The sequence below is a fragment of the Schistocerca cancellata genome, chromosome 2 (genome assembly GCF_023864275.1).
Source record: "Schistocerca cancellata isolate TAMUIC-IGC-003103 chromosome 2, iqSchCanc2.1, whole genome shotgun sequence".
Classification (NCBI taxonomy): domain Eukaryota; kingdom Metazoa; phylum Arthropoda; class Insecta; order Orthoptera; family Acrididae; genus Schistocerca; species Schistocerca cancellata.
The window spans coordinates 9,354,899-9,378,522 of record NC_064627.1 but is presented as its reverse complement, the minus strand read 5'-3'; the positions used below and the strand labels follow the sequence as shown (position 1 = coordinate 9,378,522).

Sequence of the window (23,624 nt, the reverse complement as noted above, 5' to 3'; positions counted from 1 at the left end):
GTTGGATCATTAGGAGTAGGATTAGGATCATTTTTCTTCGTGGCAAAGTGATATTACCAGCAGAGAGTACAGGTGTAGGACAGTAAATCTTTGACGAGGGCTGTTTGGTTAAATCTGGGAGTGGGGCTGAAGGTGAGGCCTTTGGATAGGACAGAGGTTTCGGATTGGGAGAGAGGTTTGGAGGAAAGGTTAACTACTGAATTGGGGTGTTGTTGTTCCAGATTGTGTTGATTAGAATTTTGAGGTTTTGGAGGGAGTGGAGCTGGAAGTGGGAGATTGAGTAGATGGGAGAGACTGGGTTTGTGTGCAATAAGAGGAGGTTGAGGTTTGCTGGAAAGGTTGTGAAGGGTGAGTGAGTTGCATTTCCGGAGGTGGGAAACCAGGAGATTGGATAGTTTTTTGAGGTGAAGGGTGGCATGCTGTTCTAATTTGCGGTTGGCCTGTAGGAGGATGCTCTGAACAGCTGGTGTGGATGTGGGAGAGGAAAGACTGAGGACTTTTATTAAGGATTCGTCTTTCCCTCTCCTTCCCTCTTTCCTGATGAAGCAACCGTTGGTTGCGAAAGCTTGAATTTTGTGTGTATGTTTGTGTGTGTATCGACCTGCCAGCGCTTTCGTTTGATAAGTCACATCATCTTTGTTTTTTTATATACACTCCTGGAAATTGAAATAAGAACACCGTGAATTCATTGTCCCAGGAAGGGGAAACTTTATTGACACATTCCTGGGGTCAGATACATCACATGATCACACTGACAGAACCACAGGCACATAGACACAGGCAACAGAGCATGCACAATGTCGGCACTAGTACAGTGTATATCCACCTTTCGCAGCAATGCAGGCTGCTATTCTCCCATGGAGACGATCGTAGAGATGCTGGATGTAGTCCTGTGGAACGGCTTGCCATGCCATTTCCACCTGGCACCTCAGTTGGACCAGCGTTCGTGCTGGACGTGCAGACCGCGTGAGACGACGCTTCATCCAGTCCCAAACATGCTCAATGGGGGACAGATTCGGAGATCTTGCTGGCCAGGGTAGTTGACTTACACCTTCTAGAGCACATTGGGTGGCACGGGATACATGCGGACGTGCATTGTCCTGTTGGAACAGCAAGTTCCCTTGCCGGTCTAGGAATGGTAGAACGATGGGTTCGATGACGGTTTGGATGTACCGTGCACTATTCAGGTGGTGGTGGTGATTAGTGTTTAACGTCCCGTCGATAACGAGGTCATTAGAGACGGAGCGCAAGCTCGGGTTAGGGAAGGATGGGGAAGTAAATCGGCCGTGCCCTTTCAAAGGAACCATCCCAGCATTTGCCTGAAACGATTTAGGGAAATCACGGAAAACCTAAATCAGGATGGCTGGAGACGGGATTGAACCGTCGTCCTCCCGAATGCGAGTCCAGTGTGCTAACCACTGCGCCACCTCGCTCGGTTGCACTATTCAGTGTCCCCTCGACGATCACCAGTGGTGTACGGCCAGTGTAGGAGATCGCTCCCCACACCATGATGCCGGGTGTTGCCCCTGTGTGCCTCGGTTGTATGCAGTCCTGATTGTGGTGCTCACCTGCACGGCGCCAAACACGCATACGACCATCATTGGCACCAAGGCAGAAGCGACTCTCATCGCTGAAGACGACACGTCTCCATTCGTCCCTCCATTCACACCTGTCGCGACACCACTGGAGGCGGGCTGCACGATGTTGGAGCGTGAGCGGAAGACGGCCTAACGGTGTGCGGGACCGTAGCCCAGCTTCATGGAGACGGTTGCGAATGGTCCTCGCCGATACCCCAGGAGCAACAGTGTCCCTAATTTGCTGGGAAGTGGCGGTGCGGTCCCCTATGGCACTGCGTAGGATCCTATGGTCTTGGCGTGCATCTGTGCGTCGCTGCGGTCCGGTCCCAGGTCGACGGGCACGTGCACCTTCCGCCGACCACTGGCGACAACATCGATGTACTGTGGAGACCTCACGCCCCACGTGTTGAGCAATTTGGCGGTACGTCCACCCGGCCTCCCGCATGCCCACTATACGCCCTCGCTCAAAGTCCGTCAACTGCACATACGGTTCACGCCCACGCTGTCGCGGCATGCTACCAGTGTTAAAGACTGCGATGGAGCTCCGTATGCCACGGCAAACTGGCTGACACTGACGGCGGCGGTGCACAAATGCTGCGCAGCAAGTATGGTGGGTCTGACAAACCGGTGTCAATGTGTTCTTTTTTCCATTTCCAGGAGTGTATAATTGTTGGATTCAAATTAATGACATGAATATAATAGAGGGAAACATTCCACGTGGGAAAAATATATCTAAAAACAAAGATGATGTAACTCACCAAGCGAAAGCATTGTCATGTTGACAGAAACACGAACACACACACAAAATTCAATCTTTCGCAACCAACGGTTGCTTAATCAGGAATGAGGGAAGGAGAGGGAAAGACGAAAGGATGTGGGTTTTAAGGGAGAGGGTAAGGAGTCATTCCAATCCCGGGAGCGGAAAGACTTACCTTTGGGGGAAAAATGGGCAGGTATAGACGCGCGCACACGCACGCACGCACACACACACACACACACGCACACACATCCATCTGCACAAATACAGACATAAGCAGACATATATATAAAAGAGAGGGAAACATTCCACGTGGGAAAAATACATCTAAAAACAAAGATGATGTAACTTACCAAATGAAAGCATCGGCATGTTGATTCACACACAAATAAACACAAACACACAAAATTCAAGCTTTCGCAACCCACGGTTGCTTCCTTCCCTCTTTCCTGATGAATCAACCGTGGGTTGCGAAAGCTTGAATTTTGTGTGTGTGTGTGTGTGTGTGTGTGTGTGTGTGTGTGTGTGTGTGTGTGTTTTGTGTTTATTTGTGTGTCTATCAACATACCAATGCTTTTGTTTGGTAAGTTACGTCATCTTTGTTTTTATCTGCAAGTGATTCTTGCGTGAAGTTCCGTAGTTACCCATCTGCCTCCTGCCAACCCTCCTAAAATTTAAGAGGCAAACCAAACAGTTCAGTGCTTATCTACCATGATCCATCTCCACTTGCCATCATACTGACACAATTCATTAAAATTTAGATCATTGCATTTTTAGTGAATAATATAAGTGGATCTGATTTACTGGCACATTAATAAATCCTGCAAAACATTAATTCTTACTGAAAGAGCATTTAGTACATTTAATTAATCAATCTTGGCTACCTCCGTTCAACAATGTCATTTTTTGTCATCTAAGACTCAAAAAATTTAAATTGCTTTTCAAAACGGGTGGTGAAGCCCGTGATGACAGTAATTATAATATGGGTAAAACTGACTGTCGCACAGAATCCGGTATGGAGGATATTGAAATTAACATCCCTACCTTTGAGAAGCAACTGAAAGAGTTGAAAACAAATGGAATCCCAATTTTGTTCTATGGACAGTACTCTCCAGAGTTAGCCCCAGTTAGTTCGCATTTATCGCAAATCTCTTTCTCAGTGCAAAGGCCCAAGTGACTGGAAAAAAGAGCAAATGACTCCCATTATAAGAATGGTAACAGAGCAAACCCTCAAAATTACAAACCTATATCCTTAATGTCGGTTTGCTGCAGAATTGTTGAGAATACTCAAAAGTTCAAATATAGTAAATTTCACTGAGACAGAAAAGCTTCTGTCCACTGTGAAGCTCAGCTTGCCCTTTTCTCATACCGAGGTGAAACAAATGCTGTACCATTGTAAGAGATACAGAGGTTAGCGAGCGTGCTGGGACGTACCCCAGTTCACTACTACCAGCACGACGTTGTCATGATGCACCTGTGCTTAACAGACACAGAACTGCACCCTACTCTACGAGCAAAATTAAAAATTAAAATAATTTTTCCAAACATTGTATGTGCTTCAGTACATCATTTGTATTTGTAATAGTTCTAATTACAACACGCTATTACAATAATGCTATAATACAAATCAAACAACGGAAAATCCAGGACGGACTCTATTATGAAAAGGAAAGTTGCTACTCACCATATAGCAGTTTGACGAAGGCCTTAATAGCCGAAAGCTTTATTTAGACAGCCTTCTTGTTGTGCCTATGTGTGACTCAGCATCTCCGCTATATGGTGAGTAGCAACTTTCCTCTTATAATAATGTCATAATAAAGCTGTACCAAATTTCAACAATGTATTGTAAATAACCACAAATACAATGACTCTTAAAGAGGCAGCTTATAGGTCATGTTCTACTGTCAGTTTTGTTCTAAAAATTCTAGCCAGAAGGTTTAAATGCAGTAGAGCTAGAACCTTATCAATAGCAGTAGAGCTAGAACCTTATCAATAGCTAAAAAACAAACTTAACTATCTATATAATATATATTAACAAAGAGATAGAGGGGCTGGCGAGCACTCACCTTAGCTCAGTACAACCGTTAGATTCACAAAACAGAACTGAAAATTTACATTCCTACATCTTTACTTCTGTATGCATCCTCTTTGGTTTGAATCTGGCACAGTACTTAACAGTAGAATATCTTTGGCTTCCCTCTGACAATCATGCCTCCATCCTTGCTACCCTCCCTGTTGCTTCATAACCTGGGTTGTGAGTAACTGAATCCACTTTCCCTTCTTCCCTTTTTTCCCCCCCTCTCTCCTCCCTGATGAAGGAACAAAGCTCCGAAAGTTAGGAATGTAAATTTTCTGTTCTGTTTTGTGAATCTATCGGCTGTACTGAGCTGAGGTAAGTACTGGCCAGCCCCTCTATCTCTTTGTTAGTATTTGTTTCACATCTTAATATGAGATTTTCCATTAATCATTTATATAAAATATTAAGAAGATTGCACATTGTTAAATGACAAATTAATTAATACATTGCAGCTGAGAGAGCTCACTGCTGCGTAAGTATGGCGTGAATATGTCAAGATGTTTTGATCTAAATGTCACTGAAGCTGCCAAATAAGTCAAAAGCTAGTTCCCCTCCTTTAAATCCCTAATTCTATTCAGGACATAATTGGCCTTTTTTGTGCTATGTCAGGAGCACTTTCATTCTGTTTCCCAACTTTTACTCTACCATAATTTTTTTCATAAGACCACCATACCTTGGCTGCTAATTTAGATTTTTGTTGACTAGGCTTTTTTCATAGTCTTGCAAACCATGTGCTTATATCATGGCAAAGGATAAAGCTTTCATGAACCAATGCAATGGCCATTAATTATGTGTATATATGTTACAAAATTTTAAATGATTAGCACAGATCAAACATAAAAGTGATGCACTTAAGAAACATTCCTTGTTTTTTGGATGTGGAATACAATTGAAGCAATATATATATATATATATATATATATATATATATATATATATATATATATATATATATATATATATATAGTTATAATAGAAGGAAACATTCCATGAAGGAAAAATATATCTAAAAACAAAGTAGATGTGACTTACCAAATGAAAGTGCTGGCAGGTCGACAGACACACATACGAACACAAACATACACACAAAATTCAAGCTTTCGCAACAAACTGTTGCCTCATCAGGAAAGAGGGAAGGAGAGGGAAAGACGAAAGGATGTGGGTTTTAAGGGAGAGGGTAAGGAGTCATTCCAGTCCCGGGAGCGGAAAGACTTACCTTAGGGGGAAAAAAGGACGGGTATACACTCGCACACACACACATATCCATCCACACATATACAGACACAAGCAGACATATTTAAAGACAAAGAGTTTGGGCAGAGATGTCAGTCGAGGCAGAAGTGCTGAGGCAAAGACGTTGTTGAATGACAGGTGAGGTATGAGTGGCGGCAACTTGAAATTAGCGGAGATTGAGGCCTGGTGGATAACGGGAAGAGAGGATATATTGAAGAGCAAGTTCCCATCTCCGGAGTTCGGATAGGTTGGTGTTAGTAGGAAGTATCCAGATAACCCGGACGGTGTAACACTGCGCCAAGATGTGCTGGTCGTGCACCAAGGCATGTTTAGCCACAGGGTGATCCTCATTACCAACAAACACTGTCTGCCTGTGTCCATTCATGCGAATGGACAGTTTGTTGCTGGTCATTCCCACATAGAACGCATCACAGTGCAGGCAGGTCAGTTGGTAGATCACGTGGGTGCTTTCACATGTGGCCCTGCCTTTGATTGTGTACACCTTCCGGGTTACAGGACTGGAGTAGGTGGTGGTGGGAGGGTGCATGGGACAGGTTTTACACCGGGGGCAGAGATGTGTTCACTGGGCCACCAGCATATCGGATTGTGGTCTGAGAAGATTTTTTAAAAAAGTTTTCTTTATATATATATATATATATATATATAAAGAAAACTTTTTTAAAAAATCTTCTCAGACCACAATCCGATATGCTGGTGGCCCAGCTCCAATTTTTCGTTCAAACTTTGCTGAATATACCGTAACATAGGTGATAGGAGACAGTTGTTCGAATGGCTGTACAAATGGCCACTGTTCCGAGCTAAACCAAAAGCTTTGTACTGCATGTGCCTAGCTCGAATGGGAACTGAACACCAAAATTCTACTGGGAATAATGTTGCAAAGCAATACGAAATAGTTCATCTTTATAATACACTATACTGAACACTACTGCAACTCATTCTTGAGTACTACTTGAGTGTTTGGGAACCCCACCAAGTTGGATTAAAGGAAGACATCAAAGAAATTCTGAGGTATCCTGCTAAGTGTGTTATTGGTGGGTTCAATCAACATGAGTGTTATGGAGCTGCTCCATGAACTCAAATGGGAATCTCTGGAGGGAAAACTACATTCTTTTTGGAAACACTATTGAAGAAATTTAGGGAACCAACATTTGTAGTTGACTGCAGAATAATTCTATTGCTGTCAACATATATTTTGCTTAAGGACCACACAGAGAAGATACTACAAATTTGAGCTCACAGGAAGACACAGAGAGAGTCATTTTTTCCCTAGCACTTCAGCATGTGGAGCACCAAAGGGAATGAGTAGCAGTAGTAGTAGTACTACAAGGTACCCTCCAATATGGGCCATCTGCTGGATTTTGGAGTATATATGCTGATGTGGATGCAGATCTTGTTACTTTGGCCCTCAAGCCGCCCCCCCCCCCTTTTTTTTTGAAGCTATAAAGTCAGCGACCTCCTCTATCTAAAATCTTGTAGAAATGAACAGGGAAAACTGTGGTATGAAAAATTAGAATCCTGCTGCAGTATGTAGAAGCAGTAGGGAGCAGAGGATAAACATATTACATGTTGAGCACTGTAGCCTTACTTTCCAATTTGCTATCTTATTTACAAGTGTGTGCTTTCTCTCTCAATGCAACAGCTTGGAAGATATGTTCCTTCACCACAGGCATTACCATTAAATGATAAGAGTATGTGGCACAAGAATTGCCTGATAAGAGTTCACACAGGTCACATAGCTAGGAACACAGGCATGTGCACACAGTTTCATACTAGCCTACAATTTTGCCATTGTCAGTGAACACAATCATTTCATTACTTCACATCCATTAGTATTTGACCAGTTACTTCACAGCCCCAATATATGAAACAGCTTCAAACATCTGACTGCTTTACAAATGAGTCAACACATTAAATATTTGACGTTAAGCATATAAAATCTTTACGGTTGAAGATGCAAGACCATAATTACATTGGTTTCAAGACTAACAAAAAAATCAAAACCGATACTGGTTTCTTCAGAGATATGTGTGGGCACTTTCTGCACACACACACACACACACACACACACACACACACACACACACACAAATGCAACTCTTACACATAACTGCAGTCTCTGGCAACTGAAGCCACATTTTTTAAGCAATAGTCTGGTCCCTTTCATTACTTTGTGGGACTGTAATTGAGAAAAAGATTTAAAATTGTGTGTACAGTTTGTTGGAAGTGCTCTCATTCTCAAATATTAGATGAGTATAACCTAGGTAATTTGCATGCCGTTGAGTTATGTTGCCTCAAGACATTACATGGTTTCTAACTCTTAATAATTGACACATTGTGTTACCTTTGGGACCAATCAGATAGGCAATCTTCAACTGGTTTTTGGACAACATGGTTGTGGAGAGAAGCAGCGATTAATATGATTAATCAATAATTCAAGAACAGTCTTAATCGCATTTATTATTGTTATAATACCACCAACCGGTTTCAACCCGACGTAGGGGTCATCTTCTGGGTGTTTACACCATTGGTCGACTGCTGGTGGTGTCACTCCTGTCTACATAACGGCAGGAAACCTGCCGTTATAGTGTATGCCGTTATATTATATTAGTGTATGATATTATAACAATAATAAATGCGATTAAGACTGTTCTTGAATTATTGATGAATCTTCAACTGGGACCAGGTGCTCTTCTCAGCCATTTCTTAATGTAGACCATTACATTTTTGTATTACTTCAATAACTGGTTTACATGTACTGGTTAAGTCTCCAGTCTCTCCGAACTGACCACAACTGCCGAGTCAGACACCTGGGATCCCTTCCCGGTGCTGCCAGGGATCTGTCCTCGGTTGGAGACCAGTACAGGATGCACCGAGCCTCGCGATACTAACTGAGGAGCTACTCGACCGAACAGTAGCAGTTCCGAGGTTGAGAAACCCTAAAACGATTGGGAAAATAGGTGCTGACCGTGTATCCCTTTATACCGCATCCGATCATGCCACTAGTGGAAGGTGAAACGACGACTGATCGGGTCTGGGGGTCTGCCTGAGGGCCAGAATGCTGAATGTTATCTTTACCTTTATTATCTGTATCAGCTCATTTCTGAAATTGGCCGTTTACTTCTTTGGCCCCATGAGATTTACTGTTGATTTTCGTAATACATTTTCAATGCTTTTCTGATAGCCAAGATGATATTGTTCTCCCCCACCCTCCTCTCACTATTTTGTGACGCTCCTTCTATTCCTGTTTTAATATTTTGTCATAAACTACTCACATTAAGTGCCATCAAATTCAATTCTGACTGACCTTTTCCAACTTCTTTGGCATAATGTTTGAGAAAAAACTGGAAAGTAATGCACAATTTTTTTTCCTCCCCTTTCAGTACAGCTGAAATGTTGAAATTTCAGGTTGAAACACTTTGAAGTTTGCACTGTAGAGGGTATTTTGTTTTCAGGCAGCTCTATAGAGAGAAGTCCGAATTACAGAACAAACACGGTGCACCTGTTACTACCATCAACTTCTGAAGAGTGACGAAGTGTGATTCGATATTTGTGGGCTGAAGGACATAAACCGAGTGAAAGTCAAAGGGATGTGTGTGGCGCATATGGGGACGACTGTATGGATTGTAGCAATGTTGGCGAGTGTGTACATTCTTCTGAGAGGGCAGTATGAACCTAAGTGATTCACCACACTCTTGGCACCCGGTAACAGCTGTGATGCCACAGAATGTCAGAGCCATTGAGGAAGCAATTTTGCAACTGCAAACATTATTGCAGTTGTTTGACATTTCCTGTGATGCAATGTACAACATTGTTTGTGACACATTGAAATTTTGTAAGTTTGTGCTCCCTGGGTGCTTAACAACCTGACAGACAACTTCAAGGGCCAGTGAATGGCGACAAAATCTTAGATCATTTAATGTGTTATGCTACAGAAGGGTACGGCTTTCTGAAAGGACTCATCACTCGTGATAAGTCCTTAGCATTACACGCCCAATACTGGGCAAGCCTCTAGGGAGTGGAAACGGGCTAGTTCCCCAGTATATAAAAAAAAAAAAAAAAAAATCAAAATGACCCAATCTGCTTGTGACAATGCTCTGGAATATGCATGGTGTGTTATTGAAGTACTTTGCTGAACACAGGACCACTGTGAATGCTGCAGCCTACATTAAAAGCTTGGTTAAGTTCCATTGTACCCTCCATGACAAATGTCACAACATTCTTGCTGACAGTGTCAAACTTCATGACACTGCCTCATGTTGTTGCTCCTGTTCATAAGAAAAATCATCAAATTTGGGTGGGAGGTGCTCCAGCATCCACCATACAGTCCGGACATTGCACTGTCAGACTTTCATTTGTTTGGTTCCATGAATAAATTCCTGACTGGCAAACGCTTTAGAAAAAATGCGGTAGTGAAATCAGCAGTCTTCAGATTTCTATGAACAGGGCACATAACTGGTGTCATGATGCGAGAAATATGCTGAGAACACTGATGATGTAAGTTCATTTCTGACTTCTTTGTTTTTTAACCTATTAAACTTTTTGGTAGTAAAATTACTGTGTGTTACTTTCTGATCTCCCCTCATATAATCACTCTGCTTTAGCACAGCTTATTTGTTTCTACCAATTACAAATTTCCTAAACTCACAAATTTTACATTACACAGATAAGCAAGTGATTTTTTTTTTTTTTTAAATCAGAAAGTTTGAATCTGCCTGTTGTTTAGTATACTCAAGTCTCTCGATACAAATTGCAGCACTGTATTAAAGTTTTTTTTTTGCATCCTTACAACAGTGGTGTGTGTATATCAAGGCAGGTGGTGGCATGATCACAGTAGGATAGGACCGCCATTTCAGCCAAATTCAGTCGTACTGTCATGCCTGTGCGTAATGTGAGATTCAGGATGCACCCAGAAGTGCTAGTATTGATGTTATGTTGTTTAGGTACAGTAATGGTAATAAGCCACTGTAAAGTAGGAAATCAATTTCAAATTTGTGGCGAAGAATAGTGTCTAAATACTCCACACCCTAGTTGAGTAACTTTTATATCCTTTTCAAGACTTAGATATTACACACCTTCACAAATGAGTCTCCTGCATAAAGCATCCTCCTTATCAGTATCATAAAAAGTCACAACACAAAGCATGCTCAATTTACTCTTAAACATGGTATGATGGTTTTTAGACACTATTGTTTGACATCTGTTGTAGGGAAGTTCTTGTGGAATGTAAATACTTGTAAATTAAAGGAGACCACTCACTGAAGAGCAGAAGTGTCAAGTTGTCAATAAGCACGCATAAACGAAGGAAAACTTATTATTCTCAGTTGTTCTTTGAAGAGCTAGAGTAAAATATACAAAGAAAATGTACACGTGCTGCACAGATACATGACTTTGCATCCACATTGTGCTGGCTGGACTACCAGTGCCAACGATTAGTGTCTCGGCACGTTGACTGGTCGTGTAACGTGGGGTGGGGTGGGTAGAAGGAGAGGAAGGCAGGAGGCAGGGAGAGGGACTTGGCGTGGGTGGCTGGTGGCTCACAGGGATGCAGTCAGTTTGCCACCCAGCAACATGGGAGGGAAAGGTGGCAGGTATAAGGGCTAGCACATGTAATGCACAATTGTAGGGCCAGTAGGGAGCGGTCCATACTAAAGATGTCATGGGGAAGTGAATTGGGAGGGGGTGACAGGACATAGGAAGGGGAAACTGTCAGGTGCAGGGAGTGGTGAAATTGAGTTACCTGAGATTGAGGTCAGGATGAGCAGAGGGCATATTGTAATGAACTAGCATCTGTGTAATGAAGATAAGCTGGTTGTGGAAGTAAGGATCCAGATGGCTGGGCTGTGAAGCAGCCATTAAAATTGAGCTGCCTGCACTCAGCTGCATGTTGTGCCACTGGGTGGTCAACTTTGCTGCAGATAACAATTTTTCAGTGGTCATTCGGACTGGTAGAGAGCTAGTTGGTAGTCAAACCAACATAAAAACTGTGCAGTGTTTTAAACAGAGTTGGTATGTGTTATGGCTGCTTTCACATGGGGCCCGGTTGCCTCTTGACGGGGTACCTGAGTATGTGCTGGGTGAATGGATTGGGCAGATGGCAAGGGGTTGAGAGTGGGAGTGGTACGGGGATGGATGCCAGTCGTGTCACACACTTATTCTATTCTATCAGAGCCTGTACCACCTGCAAAAGCAGCCACGTCTTATACCGACACTGCTGCGAATACCACACAGGTCTTTAGGTCGGTACGATCACCGGCCAGCTGCCCACCGGGATAAATAGCCAATCACATGCTCGATTTCAATGGCTGCTTCACAACCTGAGCCATCTGGGTCCTTCCCTTCAGCACCAGCTTCTCAGAACTACGGATATGGGAGTTATCTTTGCAACACTTCCTCCACTCCCATACTCGTCCTGGTCTCGATCTCGTGTAGCCGAGTGCCGCCGCACCCTCCGTCCGACAGTTTCTCCTTCCTCCGCCCTGTCACCCCCTCCCAATTCACGTCCCTACATCAACTTCAGTATGCACAGCTACATACACTAGCCCATATACCTGCCACATTCCTAGCTGGCAAACTGACAGCCTCCCTGTGAACTGCTAGCCACCAAACACCCCCCCCCCCCCCCCATTTCCTCTCCCTGTCTTACACATTCCTCTCCTTCTACCCACACCATGTGACATTATCCCCACCATAACCAGTCCACTTGCCAAGAAACAGAGCACCGGCACTCTAAGTCCAGTTGGCGTAATGTAGGGGCAGAGGGGTGTGTGTGTGTGTGTGTGTGTGTGTGTGTGTGTGTGTGTGTGTGTGTGTGTGTGTGTGTGTGTTTAGGTTTTCTGTATCTAGTCTGTCAAAGGATAACTCCAAAAGCTATTGTATTTTCTTTCCTTTGCGTGTGTTTAGTGACAACTCGGTGCTTCTGCTTTTTGGTCAGTGGACTCCTTTCACCAAAAACATTTTGTTTTTATCACTGGCACCCCATAAAGTTGCTCACTTTGGCATGAAGCTCCAATACTGATCAGCATGCAATGCAGCTAATCTTCATGAACAAATTGTGAATAATTTCACTTAATATTTATGATAAGCTACAGACAAAGACATTTTGTGTTGACCTTATTTCTGAATTTGAGCAAGAATAGTGTTGTTCACCACAATGGTCGACAAGACCAAGAATCATTTTAGATGTTACACAAAATTTTAGGTGGCCACAGTAACTACGTTGCTCACACTAATGGGTCTCCACTACCTGCTCAGAGGTGTATGAGGAATTTATCATCAACAGTCACTTATCTAATTAATAACTGTATTCAGTCCCAAAATGTATACAGAATCGAGGGCAATCAAGAAAACGAAGTGTAATCGTGCCACTGCTAAACTCTATTAAGTGCAGTACAGGTTATCCATCACATGTACCCAGCAGATTAAGTCCAAACTTTACGGAATATTCTTCCCCACTTAATGGGGCATTCTGCAGGGCAAAGAGTAGGTGGTACGTAATGGAAATATACCAAATATAAAGCAGCTAAAGATGCCTACACAGAAAATATTGTGGCATAACCTGCACACGTTGCTGTTCGAGAGATAGGGCTTGAGGTTAGTGTGTGGTGTTGAGCAACTGTGTGCCGAGCCAATGGAACTGCGGAGTTGTTCCTCCTTGCCACTGAGGTGGAATGGAGTAGTTTTAGTGTGTCTCTGCATAGGGCACTGTTTTATGACACACGGATTCCTCTAGCCAAAGAACCTACCAGTGTCCGAAGCTTATGACGTACAAATTTCAGTACACCATATTTAAATGTGCGTGCTTCATACAACAGAGAGCAATCTGTTTACCATCTAATCTGCCCCTAAACTAACTGACAATGGTATGTATGTGGTATATGTTTTGGAATTCTGTGATGCATCTGATCAACCTGAACTGTTAGGCAGGAAATTTTAGTGTATACTCAGGATTACTGGTTCAGACTCCCAACTCATATTTGTATGCACGAGTAAAAGTGAGTGAGCACGGGACTAAGTGGATTAGATTTCAAGTGTGGATTGTACCACTCAGAACATTTGGCATTTCCAACTCAAAACATTTTATGGTTTGTGCTAATCAACAAGACATTAGGCACCCTAATCAAAAAGTAATGACTGAATCAATCCTCTAATTTGGTTCCCCTCCTCCTCCACTTTTGTTTTCTTTATTATGCTAATATTAATGACTGTTTGGAGGAGCATAAAGAGATTTGCAGATACCATAACATTAGGGAAGGTATTTTTTAATTGTTTAAATGAAGAGAGACACTAAGATATTGATGAATGCATAAATATACTGCGTCAACTTGAGAAGTAAGCCTGTACGGTACCTACCGTCTAAACAAAATATTCACATACATTTCATTTCAGCCTGCAATCTTATTAAACGACATCACACAAATTAATAGCTTATTGAATTAAAAAATTAACCAATCTTGGTATTGCGTGAAATATGAGTCATACATTACTGTGTCCATGTAGAATATAATCAGTCATACTTTGACAAAACAAACAACAGATAAAATGAGAATAAAAACAAACATCAGTAAATGAGTAACTGATAAAATCAAACAATGTAAAATCCAGGAAGGAATAATAACAATTTATGGTGAGTACAGATTGCTACTCACCATATGGAGGATATGACCACTGTCTCTGGTCAGTGAAGCCGGACTGCAAGCAACTCGTGTGCATTAGCTGTGCTTGTGTGGATATGTGTGTTAACTACTTTAGAAGAAGGCTTTTTGGCTAAAAATTCACACACTTAGCCGTCTTTTTGTTGTGACTCAACATTTCCTCCCTATGATGAGTAGCAATGTATCCTTTTCATAATAGTTAGTGACTGGTAACTACTTTAAGATGCATGCTGGAGGAAACCCAAGTAATGCAGTGTTCTAAGTCCCATGTCAAAATTTTTACCTTCAGACTGGATCCCATGCACAAGATGACATCAGCTTTTTCAGCAGCCTGACATGCGCCAGACCAATTTATTGGCCATTTCAGTTTTCCAGTTTCACCAAAGTGGACAATAGTGTCTACTAATGGCCTGCAGCAGGCGTAGCAGCGACGCATTGTGCGGTGGCTGAACCTAGCTGTCCTCTCGGTGACATCAAACAGTCGCCAGTACTCACGGATGGGTTTGCAATCGCAACAAACCTACAGAATTTGAGGAAATTACAATAAATTTAGGACTAAGAGATGTAAGGTTTCACTTATTCTTATAGGGAAATTTCAGTTAGCAATTGGGTTCTTCACAACTAAGTTAAAAACATTGTCAAGACTAACAAAATCATCGCAAAAAGTGATTCTGATGCACCACTATGCCACAAAATAATTTTTGTAGCAGGTTTTCACTTTTATCCATTAAGAGAAAAAGTTAGTGCAAATGAAGATATATCGGTACAGAAAGTACTTTCGTAGTCTTTAAATTGTGCAAGCCCAAAAGAAAAGCTGGCAGAAAAGAAAAACAGCAAGGTACTTGCATTTCTGAGATGAACTATATTCATTCTTTAACAAAGTACGTACTGCAAAGAAAACTTAGTGTGTCAAAACTGTAAGCCAGGCTGGGGCTCAAACCTAAATATCAAACTTTTGCAAATGATATTTTTCTAAACATGATGTAACTTTACCAGAGCTTCACTAGAAGTTTTCTGATTCACATTTAAAGTAGTGGAAAATAAAAATGAGATGAGATGCCGTGCCCCTCCATCCCTCTGATCTCAATTTCAGAGACACTTAATAGGATTCATTATGAATAAGTGTCTACGGTGGAGTGAATTAACAGAAATGCACATTAGAGTGATTGATGACTGTTAGAAGATTACCAGGGCAGAACACTATAACTTTGTGTGTCCAGAAACAGAAGCTTACCTTATGTTCAATACATTAACATTTCAGCACTGCAGATGACAAGTAAACAAAACAATTACAGAAAATGATCTAACTATAACCAAAACCTAGTCTGACTGCCCTGTGATGGATGGAGCTGTAGGTAGGCCGGTTGGAGTTAAAGGTACCAAACTGAGGTTATCAGCCCTTCATCCTATATGTATCAAACCAGGAATTATTCCCAGAGGAAGGATACAAAAGGCAAATACTGGGAAGCCTGATTGTAACCGACGTACAATAAGACAGAGGTAAAATCAAGGAGAAGTAGGACTGGAGTGAGGAGGAGGTCAGGTGGGCAAACCACTCTGCTCAGAATGCACCTGGAGACTCTGCAGCCCACCAGCACTATCTCACCATCTGTTACCCCAAGAAAATGACCAGCACAGAGAAGATGATAAAATTTTAGAAAGGACAAAACAAAACTTTAAAAAATCGCAAATATAAAAGAATAAGGAGAATGAAATGTGGGAAGAGTAGAGGCCAGGCCAGGCCAGACCACAAAGCAAGGGCCGGCTGGAGACCTCTGTGCCAGAGCGTGCAAGCAGTGCCCCTCCAAAACCTTGGGTGGTCAATGAGGCCAAAGTGCCCCACCTCCTTCATGGTGAAACATAAAACCAGGTCAGCTGCTATGGTGTTAGCCACTAGCACCAGAGGTAGTGCATCAGGAAGGTTTCGAGTTTGCAGCAAAGCATCCAAATTTGGGCAGTCTAGTAGGAAATGGGCCACCATTAGGCAGGTGCCACTTCGGCAATAAGGTGTGCCCTCAGGTCCCTGTGAGAAGTTTGAGGGGAAGACTGCCATGTGGTTGTGACCTCAAGCCCTGGGGTACCATTCCCAGTTCCAGGCCTCCAACAATTGATGGTATAGAGTCGACTGAAGGTAAAGTTTTGGGATCCAGATTTCTAAAATCGGCACTACGGTAGCCAATTTTGCCAAGAGGTCGGCATGTTCATTCCCTGAGAACCCGACATGTCCAGAGGTCCAAACAAAGACGAAAGACGACTGGCCGTCCAGCTCAGAGGTCTGGAAGAAAATCCTGGATAGTCACGATTAGTGGGTGACGAGGGTAACCATGGTCTATAGACGGTAGTCTAGTCAGGTAGTCATTGCAGATTAGAAGCATCTTGATAGTGCAAGGATTAGCTTGGCTAATGGCTCGTTTTATGGCCACCAATTCAGCAGTAAAGACGCTGTTGCATCCATTCAGCAGGGAGTGTAGTTCACTGCACCTTGTGTGTGTGTGTGTGTGTGTGTGTGTGTGTGTGTGTGTGTGTGTGTGTGTGAAAATTGGTTAATCCATTGACTTCTGAGCCTGATGTGTAACATGGGTTATTTGTTTGGTTGTCTCTTTTATAAACATTTTATGTAGCGTGAAAAACCTGCGTAGACGGTGCATATGGAGCGATGTAACACAGCAGGGGCAAAGTGTGGCGTGGTGAGTGCAATAGCACTTTCTAGACGTGGACATTTACGCCATTGTGACAACCCTTGAAGGTGTCATGAATGCCCTAGAGTAAACAAATGGACACTGTAAATCTTAGATCTAAAGCTGAGTTCTGTGTGGTCAGACATATTGAATGATGTATTTGACATTATGAGTTATTGGTAATTGGATCTGTCTTCACAATTGATGCAAACAGCTGAAAGTTTACAGTAGATTATCCTTGAAGACCTGTTCATCATTCTGCACTGGGAAATAACAGTGCTCAAACAGGGTCAGAAAATAATGCAGAAAAGAAAATAGAGTTATCTCAACTTCCCTAGCAGGTTTTGTCATTAATATAAAACCCGCTGCTTCTTCTAAGGATGAAAATAGCAATTTCAGTCCTTACTTGGTATGCCTTGTGTAATTTTTAATAGGTCATTGAGCTGTATGTGTTAGCTTGGATAATATTAAATACAAACATAAAAGATCTAGAGAAAAAGATATGAACATGGGAATAACGTTATCTAAGCTAACACAGGTGTGTGTGTGTGTGTGGGGGGGGGGGGGGGGGGCTTACAATGCCAGAAGTAAAAAAAAAACCCTTCCCATCAGGAAGTGAGAAGTCAAATTGAGGTACTGTGCAGACAGATTTTATACAGTGAAGTGTACTCTGCTTTAAGTGAACTGAGAGAGTTGAAATGGGTAGGCAAACCTATAGGGAGGCTGTCCTACACATAAGGTGATATGTACTCAAGAAAGTAATAGCCTGTACCATATTTGCTGTAAAGGAGTTTGGGGACAGGGACACTTTCATCTGAAAGAACAAATGGTTGCACACTATCTGCCCGTAGAAAAGGATAAACTCAATTATTAAGTTGGAAAAGGCTTGTTGAGTGACAATTGGTGACTTTATCAAAAGGGGTATCCTTACTAGTTTGGCATAAACAAATTTAACCTGGAACAAACGAGTCACACCTGCTTCATGGTGGCCAGCTACCTGGCCAAAAAAGGGATCCCAACAATTCCCCAGACCCCCTACAGTTCAGTTGTGCACCCACCAGACTTCTTTTGGTTTCACAAACTAAAAACTTCCCTGAAAGGATGCAGTCATGGGACCCTGGAGGAGGTCCAAGCTGCCATGACGAGGGCTTTGAAGGCCATCCCGGATTCAAGTGTTTGAGGCAGCGTTTGAAGTGTGGAAATCTTGCATGCAGCAGGTTGTTGACTCTCAAGGGTCATACATTCAAGAGTACTGAGTGGTTGTAGCAATACCTACAATAAATTTTGATTCACAGGCTCAGTCTCATTACTTTTTATACAAACCCTGTAAGCTAGAATCACAACTGTACTGCCTCTGAGTGTGTAACAATCCAACATGAACGCCTTGGCATGGTCACTTACTAGAGACATATTATGTCCTAAATAAATAATCATGCACGAACATTTGAAGGAAATATTCTATATGTTTATATATATTTACTAATGAAAAATGAAATGGGTAACAAGCTGTAATATGATATCAAATATGTGACATTTAATTGTAAAGACAGCATTCAAGGAGTTTTACATGACCTCTTTCGTCTCAGTGGATGAACCTGCACTGTATAATGGGTTATTCGGGAGAATGACATATGTTCCACTTAAGACGGTGAAATTTGGTTGTGTCTTTTAGAAACATTTACGCAGTATGACAAATATACCATGCAGTGATGTAACACAGCAGAGGCAAAGTATGGCGTGGTGAGTGGAGATGCCCGTTTACGGTGTCACGAACACCCTGGAGAAAACAGACATACTGTGACATAAATGCTCAAGACAAATGAAGACTGTAAATCTTAGATTGTAAGTTGAGGTCGGTGTGATCAGACATACCGAATAATGTATTTGAAGTTATGAGTTATTGATAATTGGATCTGTCTTCACAATTAATGTAAATAGTTGAAGGAATGCGGCAGAATCTCATTGAAGAGGTGTTTGTCATTCAGTAGCTGGAAATAGTGAGACATACTCCTACAGCATCACCCTGCCTGGAGTCAAAGTCGAGAAGAATAAGTTCGCGCATGGCATGAGAACAAAACATAAAGGCAATCATATTTGGGGAAGAACAGTAAACGGTAACTTAGACCACATCAAACTAACAAGTCTGCCACATATAATTCCCTACTCATGGTTTTACAGTTAAGTCTCCACACACACACACACACACACACACACACACACACACACACACACACACACACACACATATTCGGAATCTGGAAATGCATCATGAAGGGCCAGGAACAGGTGGCGAAACTCCATGGGGTTAACTAAATCTTTTGGTCCAAAGGATAAATCGAGACAGATATGAGGCTGGGGTACTTGCCATGGGGGCATAAGCAATTGCTCTCTGACAAGAGGTGACAGCCAGGGAAGTTGGAGTCCAGAACACACACACTGTAGTTGAACTGCAATTGTGACCCTAATTCTCCATCTCGGTTGTGGGAGCTGGATCTCCCTACTAGGAAAAAGGATACTGTAGTTTGGATGCTTAGGGGAGATGCAAACGTGTGAAGCATACTTGAGTAGCTGTTATTGGCACCTGATCCTTAGTGGGGGGACCCCAGCCTCCACGAGGAGGATGTTCACAGGTCTAGTTTGAAAGGCTCCTCTTGCAAATCAGACATCACCGTTGTGTATCATGTGCAGTGACTGCAATGCTGAGGGTGATGTCGAACCACATGCCAGACTCCCATTATCGAGACAGGACAGAATGGGCTTTGCAAAGCTGTGGAGAGGTAATGCAGTCTGCATCCTAGCTGGTGTTACTGAGGCAGTGACATGTATTGTGTATTAAGGTGTAGCCAGTACCTTTGCTTAAGGTAGCAAAGTTGTGGAAGGCGTGTCAGTTGGGCTTCGAAGGCCAGTGCGATGAGTCTCCACCACATTGAGTAACTGGCCGTTGGAAGGTAAATTTCTGGTTGTGGATGAAGAGCGCAACAGCATGACACGAGTCTTGGTAATTGAATACAGAGCCGTGTATGAGGGACCTTGACTGCACATTCTGAATGGTGCCCTGCAGTCGGTGTTGAGCAGCACCCACACTAGGGGAACAATAGCAAAAGCAAAAATTGTAGGTGTACAAGAAGGGTGATACTGGAGACCCCACAGCTTCAGCTGCTGTTGGACTGTTGATGGAAAAAAAGAGAGAGAGAGAGAGAGAGAGAGAGAGAGAGAGAGAGAGAGAGAGAGAGAGACAGAGAGAGAGAGGTACACTTAATACAGAGCTCTGCGGGATCCCATTTTCTTTGATATGGGAGGTACTGTGGAAAGCACCAACAAGAACTCAAAAAGTACGGTATAACAAGAAGCTCTACACAAAAATCTGAAGCGGGGACCCAGAGACCCTACTAATATAAGGTAATGAATATGTGATGCCACAAACCTTTTGTAGGTCAAAGAAGACAGCAATATGGTATTAATGTCGGTCAGAAGCTATCCAGATGGCAGACTCCAAGCAACCAAATTATCAGCAGTGGAATCACCTTGGAGAAACTGCCTACTGGACGGAGACAGAGGGCCCCGAAATTCCAGGAGCACACTATGCATTCGAGAAACTTACACAGAATAATGGTGAGAGTAATTGGGAGATAGCTTTCCATCACTAGAGGACGCTTTCCGTCACTAGAGGACGCTTTCCGCCACTAGAGGATGCTTATCCATTTAACTACCTGGACGATGATAGTTTCTTGCCAGAGAAGGCAACTCACGCTCGCTCCAGAGACGATTGAAGATGGTAATAAGATGAATGCTGCAGTCCACTGATAAATGTTTGAGCATTTGTTATGGATGCAGTCTGGGTGTGTGGCTGCATCAGGGGAAAGGGCTACGGCACTGAAGAATTACCATGCACATTGGGCTCCAGGTGGTGCATAGTGAAAGGTAAGTACAATCGCTCCACCTGCTATTTAAGGACACATTATGCAAGGCAAAATGTTCAGCTATGTTGTCTGGGTCAGTGAAAGCTGCACCATTCAACAAAATACCAAGTACAGCTGCAGAGGACTGATCCATAGAGACATGTGATCTTTGCCCAGACCTGGAAGCAGGTGTACATGGCCAAATGGTCGAACAGTACAATTCCCTGCGTCTTGCTTCCGTTGTTTTATTAAGTGTCACACCCTGGCATGAATTCATTTAAAGGCAATGAGAGGCTCCATCAATGAATGCAGCTTTGGCATTGGGAAGTCCATCTGTGTTTCCTAATGGCCTCGGCGATTTCCAAGATCCACCATGGGGGAAGGGGGGGGGGAGCCGAAGAATAGAGGATCGCTAAGCCAGTTGCTAATGGAGTGGCCGCTGTTGCACTCTGGAAATTCATGTCAGTGCCTCCATGTGTCGGGGAGATAAGAATGACAGCAGAGGTGACAGCAGCATACCAGTCAGCACTGTGGAGTGCCCATCTGGATAGGTCCACAGGGGAAAACACGTGGGCTGCAAATAGAAAGATCAATGGCCGAGTAAGTTCCATGTGCCGCACTGTAGTGGTACATCCCATTCCCTGAATGAGAGGTGTCATGACCTTAATAACGTATGTCAGGGAGGTGGGGAGGTGTTTTAAATCTTAAGTGTTGACACTGGAGCTAATGATCCAGTCACCAAACTGAAGTGGGTAGCAGTCAGACCTGCTGAGGTGGAGATAGCAATTCCAAGCAGCGAGTGGTGTGGAAGAAAGAGCTCCATGAAATCTAGGAAAGCAAAATATCAAAGACAATAAATGTAATTGTTAATTATCAAGTTCAATATCAGATCTGTCATGTATACAGTACAGAGTGGCAGAATACGAGTTGGTAGCTGTCCTCATTAACTATGTATTGAGTTGTAATTTTAAAGATAACAACCTAAGAAGGTGAATTGAATCTCACTTGTTATTTACGTGGTGGAGTGAATGAGAACAAGAAGTTAATTTTCAGCAGATTTCTTTGCAGCCTGTAAGGAGGTGAAGTCTGAGCCAAGTTGGAGGAAGAAGGCACACAGATTCAGGACACGGACTACCTCATTAATAATACATAACAGTGACTCACTATTCTGTAAGCAACATGCATTGCATATAAAAGGAGTGTTCAGGTGGTGACTTATTTAAGTGTTTTGTGCACGATGTGAAATATAACAAACCACCATGCAGCTCAAGCCAACCTGAAACACTTCAGCAGCGAAGCGTGTCGAGGCACCAGTACTGGGGAGACATAGGTCGAGATCTGCCAGTAAGTTTTCAATGTCTTTATCACAGTCAGTGATCGTGGTTTCACCACACCACTGAAGTTGCCCAAGATTAGAAAAAGTGACAGGATCTGAGAAACCAATGCAGAAGACAATTTGTTCCGAGGCACTCCACCCTAACATAATCAGCACAATTCTAGCCACAAAGGGCATCGGTTCACATTGCTGGAAACCAAGTTTCCTGAAAGACAATGCAGAAAGCAGGGGAGGAGCTTAAGAGATGTTTTAACTCAGCCAGTTGGTGTAAAAAACTGCTACAATTCCACTGGAGAATCCCAGCATCACCTGCTGCCACCAGTTGAGATGTTATGATATTAATACTTACAAAATCTGAGAAATGTTGTGTGGTGTGATCTGGAACCTCAGGAGCCACTGGGATCACTGCCCTGACCACAGAAGCAGATCATAGGCCACTGGAATTTCCCACCTCTTATAAGACTTCTCTTCGTCTTTCTTCTCCTTACATGTTTCGGATGACTGGAAGGACTTTCCTGAATTAGTCTCAGGAACTGAGAGAGATCATGAAGCCCCTGACTAGCAACCTGTGGCTCCTTCAACCACTGGCTGGTATTCGATTACAGATCGGTGTAAACCTTGGAAGTGAGTGTCCCGAGCGACCTTTTATTGGCATGGAAGCCTGGAGAACAGTGATACTTCTCTGGCTGGGGTATGGGGTTTGGTGTCCCTGGCAGGCGGGAAACTGCTGCTCCCAAACCCAAAGTGACTCAGGGGAAGCAGCAGGAGGAGGAGGAGGAGGAGGAGGAGGAGGAGAGCATCCAACAATCAGTGAGTTAGGCACGGTCGAGTGGCTCGAGGATACATAATGGGGGAGAGTAACATTGGTACAGAGGGTCACATTGTCATAGCTATAGCACACAATGATGTCAAGCATGCAGGATGTAAATGCTCATACTTTTCCTTGGCCTCTTGGTATGTCAGCCTGACCAGATTCTTACATTCCTGTATTTTTCCCCTCTCTCTGTACAGTGCAGCCTGGTAAGCAGAGAGAATAGTGCTCTCCACAGTTGACACAGAAAAGGGTGAGGAACACATTTGTATACAACTGTCGTGCACAATCCCTACAGACTGCACTGTTGTCACAACACGAAGACATGTGCCTGAATTTCATTTGAAGCACCACATGGATGGTGTAAGGGAAGACAGGGCTGAGGGTCAGGATGGCGGTGAGTGCACAAAGCTTCACATCCAGTCATTATACCATCACCTTGATCTTTTCAGGCAACAAATCACCCTCAAAGATGTGGCAATCCTACTGCCCTTTGACCCACTATGGACACGAAGGAAAAGGTGTATGCCACGGTGCTCCAAGCTGGCATTGCAGAGGGGATCACAATGGAAAATGATGCCTTG

At 43.1% G+C, this 23,624-nt stretch overlaps 1 protein-coding gene across 1 annotated transcript in view; it reads right to left on the bottom strand.

Moving 5' to 3' along the window:
- The window catches only part of LOC126161298 (uncharacterized), a 211,512-nt gene that overhangs the window by 59,899 nt on the left and 127,989 nt on the right, over positions 1–23,624 (bottom strand). The window contains exon 5 of the mRNA XM_049917042.1: positions 14,600–14,836. Coding sequence (XP_049772999.1) covers positions 14,600–14,836 — 237 coding nt within the window. The remainder of the gene's footprint in view (positions 1–14,599; positions 14,837–23,624) is intronic.